The 12,741-nt window shown below is 40.5% G+C and overlaps 1 protein-coding gene across 1 annotated transcript; it reads right to left on the bottom strand.

Moving 5' to 3' along the window:
- Positions 1 to 2,719: 2,719 nt before the first annotated feature.
- Positions 2,720 to 11,859, bottom strand: LOC309344458 (embryonic pepsinogen-like). Its single transcript, XM_081866835.1, has 9 exons — positions 11,743 to 11,859; positions 10,507 to 10,669; positions 9,885 to 10,002; positions 9,181 to 9,299; positions 8,260 to 8,459; positions 7,207 to 7,320; positions 6,428 to 6,572; positions 4,998 to 5,096; positions 2,720 to 3,093 (listed from the first exon to the last, which is right to left on the bottom strand). Exons 1-9 carry the CDS (start codon positions 11,796 to 11,798, stop codon positions 2,956 to 2,958), a joined length of 1,152 nt encoding a protein of 383 aa, XP_081722961.1. The 5' UTR covers positions 11,799 to 11,859; the 3' UTR covers positions 2,720 to 2,955.
- Between the last annotated feature and the right edge of the window lie 882 nt (positions 11,860 to 12,741).

The following is a 12,741-nucleotide window of genomic DNA, read 5'->3' as shown; positions in this document are numbered from 1 at the left end:
GATACCATCTTTGCAATATTTTAAGTGCTATCTTTCATTGAGGTTGAGACAGATTTAAAGGAAATTTTCCCAAAGTGATGCCCAGACCTCTTTATTAATAGTGGCAGTAGGCTTCCCACATCTGACTTAGACCATCAGATGTACCCATATCTATTAAGATTAGCATACTATACAGTCTAGACACCAGACTCTGATCCATCCATATCATGAAACCATTGATGTGCTCCGATATTATCAGATACAGTTCTAAAAAGGGACACTTCTTATGAGAGAGGTAGGTCTTCATGAATATTATAAAAACCTCTTCCCTTACAGCGTGGTTCTTTCAGTTAAATTCCGATATTTGCTTTTTAAAGGTGGAAGTTGCTAATAAATTTCTATGCTAAAACTAGGCAGGCTTCCCTGTTCTGAAATCTGGACTGAATGCTGTCCAAACTACAGGAATTTTTCATATCCAGGAAATTATTCCTGGTTTGGTAGCCACCCCCCACCCCCATCTTTTGAATGTACTAGGAATCCAGAACTGTGGATATTCTGATTTTCAAGACATTTCTTACTGCTATCAGAATTATCTCTCTGTAACTTTTTTTAAAATGCACTGTATATCTCAGATACATTCACATTACATTTTAAGATAACAGAATGTTTGATCGTAACAAAGTTTGAACAAACACAGGGGGGAGGACATAAGGCTTTGACTAGGGCTGTTCAATAGTCCTTTAGCAACAGTGCCCTACTGGCACTGATGAAGTCCGTACCGAAAAACCTACACAAGTAACAATAATGATGCATAAACAAATGTGGCTGTCTTTGAGTGTGGGCTGGGTTTGTTGTTGTCAACCTGAAAAGTGTGATACAACTTTAAAAGCAAATGAGGACGGTGGAGGAATGTGTTTGGACTTCAAAGATCAGTCCCCTCAATCTAATGAGCAATTCATCCAGTTAATTGGCATTAACTATAGGCTGACATTAACTATAGATTTCCGCACACGAATCACTACAGAAAACCAAGCTTTGAGCCAGTTTCATAATTCATAATTTTCAGAATGTCTGTGCCATAGCAATGCTTCCACCTGCAGGCACTTTATAGTTATTACTTTTAGAAAGGCACAACTGGATCTGTTTTAATTTTTTCTTCCCAAAGTATCACAATTTGCTGTATAAAGTAATTTCTTTGGGGGGGGGGGGGCGAGCAGGCGACTTACAATATATTTTAGTGGTTTAGATTTTTCTTTTGAAATTTAGTTGTTTCTTCCATATATATTTTTAAGGAAAAGCCTCTTAAAACTTAAAGCTCTCTTTGGTTAATATTAATCTTGCATCCCTTGCTTCACACCCAATAAGCACGGGGCACCTTTGCAGCAAAATACCAGGCAAGGTTTTGCCCAGTATCTTGCCTGTGTGATGCTTGGGGAAAAGCTGTGCAAAACAGGATGCACAGAAACCGAGGTGCTTATTTAATGATCAATTTCTGCCACTCTTTCAGCATGCCATGCCAGCTGTGGGTTTGCCAGTACAAATGCACATGAAGTGGTGAGCAGAGTTGGGGGAGAAATTTGATTCTGTTCACATTGAAAGGCCAGCCAACAAATGCCAAAATGCAGCCACCTTTCAGGATTTGGACTTCTCCAAATTTTGCGGGACAATTCTCCCGCAATGCGATGGGTGCAAAAAAATAAAAACCCAAATCCCAGGGTAATGTATTGGTGAAAATAACATACAATAACATACAAAAACACACTTTTGCTTTGAAAAAAATATGCATATTTGGCAAAATGGCATGCAAACATGCATATTAGGAGACATTAGAACTAAAATTATGTGAATTTTCATGAAGACTTTTTTTAAATTCTGGAAATGCGGAGAACTGAAGTTAAGGCTGGAAAAGGAAGAAACTGGGAGAAAGCTAAATGGGTGGATTTGCCCATCCCTGGTGGTGAAGCTTCCTGGAGAAAGGATGTTTTCAGTACAGGATCCAGATATGCTTGTATTTCAATTGATCCAAATGGATTATTATGAATAACATCTGATTGTTCACTCACTTTTCAAACTGTTCTTGCCTGCCTAACAAGGTGGCTCTAAGGATAACTAAGATAGGAATCACCTGAAATTATTAGGGCAGCAAGATGGCACAGTTGTGTCCTCTCCACCCAGTTTAGAGCAAAATGTGATGATCAATTAGGAATAGGATGGTGAACCTGTGGTTCATTGGATGTTGCTGGACTGCAACTCACTTACTGGGGGGGGGCACAGGTTCCCCATTCCTGAATTAGGAGCTCCTATATCTCTGGTCACTCCCCAATTCTGTGCATTGTTTTATTGCACAGTAATTTATATTTATAAGCTATAAAAAAGAAAAGAAATAACAAATAAAGTATATTGATGTGTTTTCTCTCTATATAACTTGCACTGGAGTGATTCTGAGAGTGGGCCCTGGGCCCTTGCCTTTCCCCTCCCCTGCTCTGCTTGCTGACCTCTGAAATGGCACCCCAACTTCACTCATATCAACTCCTAGGCACCGAGGTCCCTTTGGTCCCCCAATAAAATATTTGAGCTCCCCCCCCTTAATGGGAATTGCCATTCAAATAGTGTGTGCGCACTGCTTCATGTGATTGAGTATGCAGGGTGGGGCTTACCTGCCCCCCCTATTTTATTCAAATAGGCACCCCTGACTCACATTAACTATAGGCTTTTACACAGAAATTGCTAACAAAAAAACTTAGCTTTAGGACAGTTTATTAATTTGAAATTCACCATTTTCAGATCATACATGGCATAACAGTGCTATCATCTGCAGGTTCTTTAAAGACATTAGATAGATATTGCTTTAAAAGTACATAACTGGAGTAGCTGCTTATTTGCTCAGATAAATAGCTATGAAGTTAAGATGCAATCTGAGTAAGTTGATTAGATGAGCAATTACAGGACATGCTGTTGTTTAAAAGCACAGTTATTCTAGACTGCCTTTGCCAGTCCAACTCGGTTGTTCTCCCGGTCAAAAATACTGTAATATTCCCTGATGAACACATCTCCTAGGATCCAGAGGTCCCCAGCTGTGTTTTGGAAACCGCTAGTGCATTCTGCTTGCATCACCTAGAAGGGAAGACAAGGACAGCCATCAGATAGGGGTTATTCTACATAAATACCCATCTAGGTAAAAAATGCATAGGGTACCATTCCAACATTTAAAAAAGGAAGTTGCAGGATATTCTCTGAAAAAGTCTCAAGAGAAATAACACCAAGTCAACAACAAAAGAGACAATGGTGCACATTATGTATTCACTCTATCAATAAATAATTTGATATCCTAATCAATTCAAATAAGCAAATTGTACAAGTATGGATAGTATTTAAAAGTTATAGGAAATCATGATTCTGACATTGCTTTTGTTCTGCTCTGTTGCAAGCAGTCATTGAATAGAAATGCAATCCTATTCTTGAAATTTGTACAGGGAAAAGGTCGTGCCAGTGTGGCGAATTTGCACTGCTGCACTGACATTAACCTTATTCCTGGTTGACATCAACACCACCACAAGGGGGGGGCATTTGATAGGGAGAAGAGCTTAGTTGGATGACAACAGAATGTGACAATATGCCTGCAAAAGAAGTTGTCTAAAGGGGGGGGGGATACTTCCATTGAAGTCATAAGAAGATAGGGAGCTGCCTTATACTGAGACAGACCATTGCTCCATCCAGCTTATTATTGTATACACTGACTGGTAGCAATTCTTCAGGGTTTCGGAGATGCCGCAAATGGAAGATGCCACAAATTGAAACTGGGGCTTTTAGCATAAAATGTAGATGCTCTAGGACTGAGCTACAACCCTTCCCTGTGGGACTCCAGTGGAGGGCCCAAGAAAAATGCATTGGTTCCTGCATTGCAGAGGGTTGGACTAGATGATCCTTGGGGGTTGTTTCCAATTCTGTGATTCTTTGATTCTATTAAGTCCTGCTTGCTTCCTCCCACCTGCCTCTGCTACATCAAAGGATGGGATTCAAGCCAATGCAAGTGACCATTGCCTGGCACAGCACAATCATAGAATCAATCTGCCAGGCATCCTATACTGAAAACATATTGTATGCTAGGGTTCCTATGATGTTACGTTGCTGCTGTATCCAGGTTATTTTCTTTTTTCCCCTTTCGGATGGAGTGGGGAAATTGTTAGACTCCCAACTCCCATCAACCCCAGACAGCATGACTAATGGTCCGATATGATGGGAGCTGGGGTCATACCTCATTGGGAGGGCCACAGGTTCCCTATCAATGCTTTAGGGCAATACTTTGCCTTCAAGCCTTTGGTGTGGAAATGGAGGAACTATTATACATGAAGCAGTCAGGGGCAGTGGGTGCAAAGGGGCCCTTTTTCTTGCATTGTGTTTCCAAGGTTAAACTTGATACACTGGGAAATAGGATAACGCGGGGAGTGAGATTTTGAAATTCTCTGGATTGTACAATATCTGATAAGAGGAAACAAGGGGAGAAAAACAGAGCATATTTCCACATTCAGCCATCTCTGCAACAGCAAAACAAATAACTTGTAGCATTTGAGCACTGTATTTATAGCTTGATCTCAGGAGGCTATTTTTTAGTGGAAGGTGTAATGTGAGTCCTCCTGGGAGTGACTGGGCACCCAGGTCTTCCACCTTAATGGGGAGCCTTTCCCAGGATGGGAATCATCTGTGGTGAGAGATACAATATTAACAGGCACGAAACTATGTTGGTGGAGAGTCTCTTCATCCTTGACAGGACAGAGTCATCTTCTGTACCTGGGTTGACCATTTTTTTCGTGAGATACACAGGTATCAACCCAGCTCTTCTGATAGTGTCTGTATATCTAATAATATTTCTTCCCAAAGATTTCTTTCCTTTTTCTGGTTTGCAGCCCATTTGTTCATAAAGATTTTGCTCTGCTGATAAACCCCAAACCCTTTTGAACTTGTGCTCCTGATGAGTAAATACAATTCCGTAATTCAGTAAATACAAATCTGTTTTGTACCTGATTAGTATAGGCTGAAGGGGTGAGAGGATAGTGGATTCCGTTGATTACAAAAACAACATTAGGCATATTGGGGAGGTTACCGCAGTTGATTTTATACTGAAAAAGATAAGGAGGAGTGTTGAGTTATTCTGAAGGAAATGAACAGGCAAACCTCAGGTTTGCTCAAGAAATGCAGTGGTTCCCCCTCACCCACAAAGTCTGCCTCAGGAAACCACACCTTCCACTTTAAGTGAAATTCTGAAACTTCTGGACTTCACTCAGATAAACATCTGGTATAACCCACAGGCCTGAGCGGAACATTGTAACATAAAAGCAAAGCAACTCACTGAAGACTACAACTGAATCAACCTAAAATTTCTCATCTAATCTTCATACATAACAGCCATGTGCCCCAACCAATTCACTGCATTTTAAACTCTGGTCTGAGTCTAGATTCTTCATTCTGAAGGTGGAGCTATTTGCATGCTGAAGTAATGAATGCCTATGTATGCTCTGTGCTGAAGAACACTGTTTGAGGGAAAGAACCCCTTTTTACAATTATCAGTCAGGATATTTTGAAGAGGGACAATAGTACAAATTAATGACAGTAAGGTCTCTCTCTCTCTCTCTCTGCGGGTAGTGTGGTCAGATCCAGAACTGGACAGGACTCTTGCACCTTTCATAGTTGTGTAAAAGAGTAAATGTCTTAGCCTGTCATGCAAGCTTACACCTACTGAAAATCCCTCTTCTACACAACTATAAAAGGTGCAAGAGCCCTATCCAATTCTGCATCTGGTCACCTTACATAAATTGCAAACCCTTATCAGAACATACAACAGTCCAATAAACTCATGGGAAATTCTCAGGTTACCCTTGTCATATGATAAAGGCAAGGTCACATGTGAAATTCCAGTCAGATAGAAGATTTCACAGATCATCCTCTCATTACATCAGGATCTAACAACAGAGGGCAATTTACCAAGAGTAAACAAGCCTTTCCGAATGAATGCCATCATTTCAGCTATCTTTGTGAATTCAGTATTAGGCCCACTGGAGCTGTTTCTTTCCCTGGATGTCACCAAGGCTCAGCCAAACCTCAGCTTGTTTCCTTTTCCTACTATTGCCATTGTCTCTTCCTTCTGCATTCCTTATACATGCTCACAAGGGATGGTACCACTCCAGTCTTACACACCGTATTTCCTTATGCTTCTGCACATTTGTGTGCCTCTGCAGTATCATGAAGAAACATGAAGCATGGGACTGAGATGCCAGCAGCTGTAGTCCAGGAGGAAACCGGGATCAAGTCTAATCCTAACCATCTTATGTTGCGCATATCTGAAACCCGAACTCTGGCTAAGGATTTGAGTACTGACTGTGGATGCTAGGGTGCTTTTGAGTCTTTTTCAGCCACAAAGTGAAGAGAATTGGTCTGAGAGAGTAAATCTTACCTCGCCATACTGTGCTGCGGTAGCTCCAATGGCATTTTGGATTTTGCTAATTTCATATGCCGGACCAGCCAAGAGGGACGTCCCTGTGTCAACAATTGCTTGACAGCCACCACTGCATGCAATTGTCTGACCATTCACTTGAATGCTGAAAAATTGGAAATCATTAGATTTAGACATGGAACATACAAAACTGCCATATATAGTCCATTAGTCCATCTCACTGAGTAAACTCCAAGCTGACTACCAGGGGCTCATCAGTGTTTCAGATAAGTCTTCCTCCTAGCCCTACTTGAAGTGACTGAGCCTGTAACCTTCTGCATGCAAAATGAAAATGCTCTGCCATTGAGCAAAGGACCTTCCCCCAAACATGAACTTAAAACAACATGGATAGTGGGATGTCATAACTGCCTTAAGGTAGCTCTCCATTCTCATTAAGGAAACGTTCTCTCCTGTGTTAGCCGATATTACATCCTTGGAAATTGTAGAAGGCAATAAGACCACAGGCACTATAGCTTGCAAGCTGTTCTGGGCAGGGACCTGTCCTCTTACACTCTGTAAAAATGCTGTTAATGAGGATTCTATATAGCTAGATAATGATAATAACTAGTCAGTTCGACCTAACTGCCAACTAGCAAATACAAAGTGAACTGACATTAGTATTCACATCTCATTGTCCTCTATCTCTTCCTTTCTTTTTGTATTTAATCTTTTTAGATAGTAGTACTGTAGTAGTAGTAATAGTAATAGCAGCAGCAGCAGCAGCAGCAATTTCTGCTTACCTGTCCACTGCAATCTGCCAATAACCTTGCTGAGTGACAGGAATCCAGTTAATAGGACCAGTAAAGTAAGAGTGATCAACTCCACCAAAAATGACCATGCTCCCACTTGATTTTCTGAAACAAAAATATATCGTGTGCTGTTGGCAATCCATTCATTCAGAATAAGATAAACTGCACATTTAAAATGTGAATGTCACTTACTTCTGTACCTCTGTCCCAATTCCCATTAAGAAAGAGAGAGAGAGAGAGAGAGAGAGAGAGAGAGAGAGAAGGAAGGTGTATAATATCTGACAGTGAATAAGTATCTATTGGTGGTTAGCAAATTTCGAAAGGCAAATTCTGTTAATACATTTCTGTTAATACATTGACTCCTCTACCTCAGAAATACGTGAAATTATCTTTGCAATAATGCCCTCCAGTTATTCTAGATGGGGTAAGTTTGTGATTTGGAGCAAAGACTCCATAAGTGTTTTTATAGGGATATCAAGGTGGTTCAATTGAAATCAAAAGGGATATTAACTCTACTGATGAGATAGTAATTAATTAATTATCTATTCTACATTTTTACAAATTATAGAATAGTAAAAGAATTAGAAGCAGAAGTCTTGGCCTCTTCTCTCCCTGCTTAACTCTGTCTACCTCCCTCTCTTCCACATTAACACTTAATTTCCCTGAGCTTGGCCCATCTCTTCATAGCAAAGCCCTGCTCTCAAGGTACAACAAGCAAGAGGGTGCAGTTATGTCCTAGAAAACTGGATGGACTTTTCCTTCTACAATAGATCATTCACCTCTGGAGGGGCTCAGTGCCCTGGCCAATTGAGGGGGGGGGCTTCCAGCCCCCTCTGCCAATCATCTTCTGGGGTCCCTGCCTTATACCAATGCAAGTACAGCACAGTGGCAGCCATCTTACTTAGAGTAGAGAATTGAGCAGCCTGATTTACAATACAACAGCCAGAGCAATAGCCAATAGACAAGCTGTGTCAGATCAGGCACATGATTCCTCCCAGCTATACAAAACAAATAATATTACCAAGAGATAAAAACACTATTTACCGGCTGAGATAAACAGAAAACAAGTTTTGCTGAACTAAGCCTTGTTCCACCATGTTATCAAAGACCGGAGTCGCGCTATCAACAGCAATGTTTGGGTAGCCTAAGCCCAGGATCCCATCAAACTGAGAATAGACAAATATGATGCCTGGCTCACTGCTGCTCAAGCCAAATGGCTGATCTGAAACGGCAAGACCGGATACCTAGGAGAGAAACAGAGTAGACCTTTATTTTCATGTCAAGCTGTGATCTATAGAGCAGGTTTTTACTACTAATGTATTAAGACTTCAGTTCTATGCAAGCAAACTAAACCCGGTAAGGTTTATTCCTCCTTTTCTTTTAACCACAGAACAAGATTAATCTGTAAAAAGGTGCAGAGCAAGTAGTGGCTCTTTTAAACTTGCTTTTTTTTCTTGAAGATGAAACTTCTTTATAAGACCAGCTGTGTCTTGACATTTTGAACATGAATCAATAACGTCTCCTATGTACCCCTCATAGTGATCATCTGGGAGGCCTCCCTTTTGTCAGAGAATTTCTACAGGGCATGTGTCTTATATTCATTCATCAATGTTTGTTTCTGTTTAACAGTCTTGCACCTTCTTTTTCAATCTGTTAATTCAGAAGGAAGTCCCATCTATTTCACTGAAATTTACTTTAGGATCCTATGACTTAAGGACTCCAGCTTTAATATTGCACGGCTCTGATTCTCAAAATGGCCATTAAAAATATACACTATTTGGATAATTTGGATAGTTTGTTCTAAATTACTTGGTGTGCATCCATCTACACATCTTTAAAGGAAAAACTGCTTTCCAGTTCCAGCATTCAAGCAGACTGAATTGCACTGGTTCTAGAGATGCCTATAGCATTGTCTTCGCAATTTGTACTGTACTCATGTAATGCAACTGAACTGAGTTGAATTACCTTCACTGTATCATATCCCAAGTACCCTTCCATGCTTCCTGTCCCATACTGAATGGATATGGTCTGTCGGGTGCTTTGAAAAGTAGAAGACTGAGATGGGTTAAACCTCTGGTGCTTTTCTAAAAAGAAAAAGAAAACAGTGTTTAATTAATGTAAAAATGGCTTTTAATCATAGATATAAGACTACAGTATAAATTTGGTTGCTTGAAGAAAACTATTGGAACAATGTAAAGTGTAGGGCATTTGGAAAATATCTAGTAAATCTTAGGGATTTTGTTAGTCTACTAACAGGAAACGTTAAATAAAACTGGCAGCAGAAAAACTCATATATTCAAAAAAGCATGTTCTTTTTAGCATTTTCATTTCTGTACACATTACTAAAAATAATTGTGGACAAAAAAAATGGGAATTAAGTTTTGCAAAACCAAATCCACATGATTTGGAGTAAAGCTCCATAATTGAATCTGAAGGAGCTTACTCCCAGGAAAGTGGGTATAGGATTGCAAGCCCACCTTCAATTCTACACATATTTATTTAGAAGTTGGCCTCACTGAGTTCAATCAACCTTACTCATAGATAAATAGAATTATGAACTGAGTGAAATAATGAATCCATTCCTTTGCACCACTTCATAGGCCTTCCCAGTCCATTTTTAATATCAGGGTGACATGCATGAAGACTTTTTTTTATAGTCAGTTACTTACGGCATGCTGGACTACTGCAATAGACAGAGGGTACCCAGAGATTGGATGATCCAGTGTCAAACACAACAGTGAACCTCTGTGGTGGGGTTCCAATGTAGATTGTTCCATAGTATTCAGTCTGTTAATTCATGAAACAAACACAATTTGCAAAACTTTCTTTCTTTTTAGGCTTTTGAACATTTTACTTCCTCACAGATATGCAAGGTAATCACTTTAAATCTGTGCTAAGTACATGCAACATACCGTGGTACCTCAGGTTATGAACATAATTCGTTCCAGAGGTCCGTTTTAACCCCAAACCATTCTTAACCTGAGGTGCGCTTTCGCTAATGGGGCCTCCTGCTGCCGCCGTGCTGCCGACACGCAATTTCCGTTCTCATCCTTGGGCAAAGTTCACAACCCGAGGTACTACTTCCGGATTAGCGGAGTTTATAACCTGAAGTGTTTGTAACCCAAAGCGTTTGTAACCTGAGGTACCACTATATTATGTTGATTACCTCTGGGTGTCAGGAGAAGTATCTCAACTGAGCATCATGAAAACTTGGGGAAACTGAGCATCATGAAAACTTTGGGGAAATGTTCAGCAGCACAGCAAATTGATAAGAGCAAAGCATCAACTCACATCCAAGGAGTTCAGGAGTGGTTCTTCAGCCACCAGGGCAGCCTTAGAAAAAGCTGGGTTGTATTTTGTACCAATGTCATAACGGTGTTTCTGAAGAAGATTTTCCAGCAGATTTTTCTTCTTGAGAGTGTCTCTTACTTTTGTCCCTCTCTGCAAGGGAATCCTGGAACAAAAGAAACAAAATACTAGGTTTGGATTTTCTGTCTCCCTAAAATTTGCTTATTTTGCAACCTGTCTTTCCACTCCATAACTCCAAACATAATAATAGGTTTAATCTTACCACCTCATCTAAACTCTCTTAACTACTAGATCTGAGCTACTCCAAAAAAAAAGGGGGGGAGCACTTAGGAAATTGAACTGAAAGTTCACACCCACTCAATACAATCAAAGTCTTTTTTTAGCATCAAGAAATAATAACATAGCCTATAATCTTGCACACATTCATTCATGCATCTTTTCCATAGAATGGGTGGGATTTGAACAGCTTTTATGCAGGAGAAAGAAGTCTGTGGATCTCCAGAGGTTATTGAGCTCCATGTCCCATCAGCCCCAACCAGCAAGGCAAATAGTCAGGGACGGTGGGGGTTCAAGTCCAGCAACATATGGAACGCTAGGATCCCAGCTCCTGCTGTGATACAAGACAAGGATGTTAATCTGCTTCATCTCTCAATTCCTCTAAGGAAGATAGCTGAAAGAAAAACAACTGTAGGTGTGTAGGGTGTTTAATATTTGACTGACATAAAATGAATTCTTTGCAGCCCATTTTTAAAGACTCCTTTTGTTTCAATTAGTGTCAGCAGCACTTCAAAGTGTGCTATTGGGTCCTCAATTGCTGATTACAAAGAACAGTTTGACAAATCCACTTTCTCTTGTCACTTCAGACATGCTGTGGTGAGCTTCAGGTGCTGAGCATCATCCTGTTACTGCGCTACTGAAGGCAAGGGATAAAAAAAGCACACACACAAATGCCCCAAAATATTGTTCCATCTCAATTTAGACATTAGCCATGCTTTCTTCAGTGAGTCTATGTGCTTCTACCCTTGTAATTGCTGCCAGAGGACCATTTTACATTTACTAATCTCCTCTCAGTTGTGTGTATGTGTTTATATATGTGTCTATATCTGAAAAATTCTATAAGATTTGAAGTTATAATTCACACTCCCTCTCCTCTTCATTAGTTAATCAGAAAGTATAGCTGTCAGAAGAGTAAATATCAGCAACAAAACGATAACTTACTTAACGAGACATTCGGCGAGAGCAACAATGGTGAAGAGAACTGCAAGGTACTTCATCCTGCTTGTCCAGTGGGGGCTGCTCTAGTTTTTCTGCTGCTTGTTGAGGAAACTTCGTTATTTTATAGCTGCTTGAGAAGTGCCCACCGTCATCTAAAGATCATATTTCATCACAGAAAGTCCAGCCCATACTTGGAAACGAGAAGTGAACAGTCACCTTGCTTTGTAAACACGATGAAAGAGGAAGTTATACATCCAGCATATAATAGTGTAAATATAAATATCAATGAAGTCAGTGAATGTGTTGCAATGCATTCTGGTTTCATCTGCTGTCTGAAATTCTGGAGAACTGATGACAGTCAGCATATGCTATGCTGAGCTAGAGGGATCAGTGGTCTCACTCTGTATTAAAGGTAAAGGGACCCCTGACCATTAGGTCCAGTCATGGCCGACTCTGGGGTTGTGGTGCTCATCTCACTTTATTGGCCGAGGGAGCCAGCGTACAGCTTCTGGGTCATGTGGCCATCATGACTAAGCCACTTCTGGTGAACCAGAGCAGCACACGGAAACACCGTTTACCTTCCTGCCGGAGCAGTACCTATTTATCTACTTGCACTTTGACGTGCTTTCAAACTGCTAGGTTGGCAGGAGCAGGGACCAAGCAATGGGAGCTCACGCCGTCGCAGGGATTCGAACCGCCGACCTTCTGGTCGGCAGGTCCTAGGCTCTGTGGTTTAAGCCACAGTGCCACCCGCGTCCCTTGACTCTGTATTAAACAGCTTATCATTTAAATTTGTATACCACCCTTCATTCAAATATCACAGTGCAATTCACAACATATAAATAGAAAATAACAACACAAAATATGTAATAAAGCAAAAGCAAAGTAAAGCAAAGCAAAAACCCTCCTCCCTGTAATGACCTGAACTTAAGTGTCATTGAGTATATGAAACATATCATGGTTGAGGACTGGAGTACAGAATGTATTCTTGCATTTGGGTCG

The sequence above is a fragment of the Podarcis erhardii genome (assembly GCF_964252035.2).
Source record: "Podarcis erhardii genome assembly, chromosome: 6".
NCBI classification, from domain to species: Eukaryota; Metazoa; Chordata; class Lepidosauria; order Squamata; family Lacertidae; genus Podarcis; species Podarcis erhardii.
This window is presented reverse-complemented; position numbering and strand designations above follow the sequence as displayed.

Excerpts from the sequence above, each read along its gene's own strand:
- LOC309344458 (XM_081866835.1), bottom strand. The coding sequence starts at position 11,798 with ATGAAGTACCTTGCAGTTCTCTTCACCATTGTTGCTCTCGCCGAATGT. Across the intron at positions 10,003-10,506 it reads CACTCCTGAACTCCTTGGAT|ACTGAATACTATGGAACAAT; the intron begins GTGAGTTGATGC and ends ATGAATTAACAG. Across the intron at positions 3,094-4,997 it reads CTTCAGCCTATACTAATCAG|GTGATGCAAGCAGAATGCAC; the intron begins GTACAAAACAGA and ends CTTCCCTTCTAG.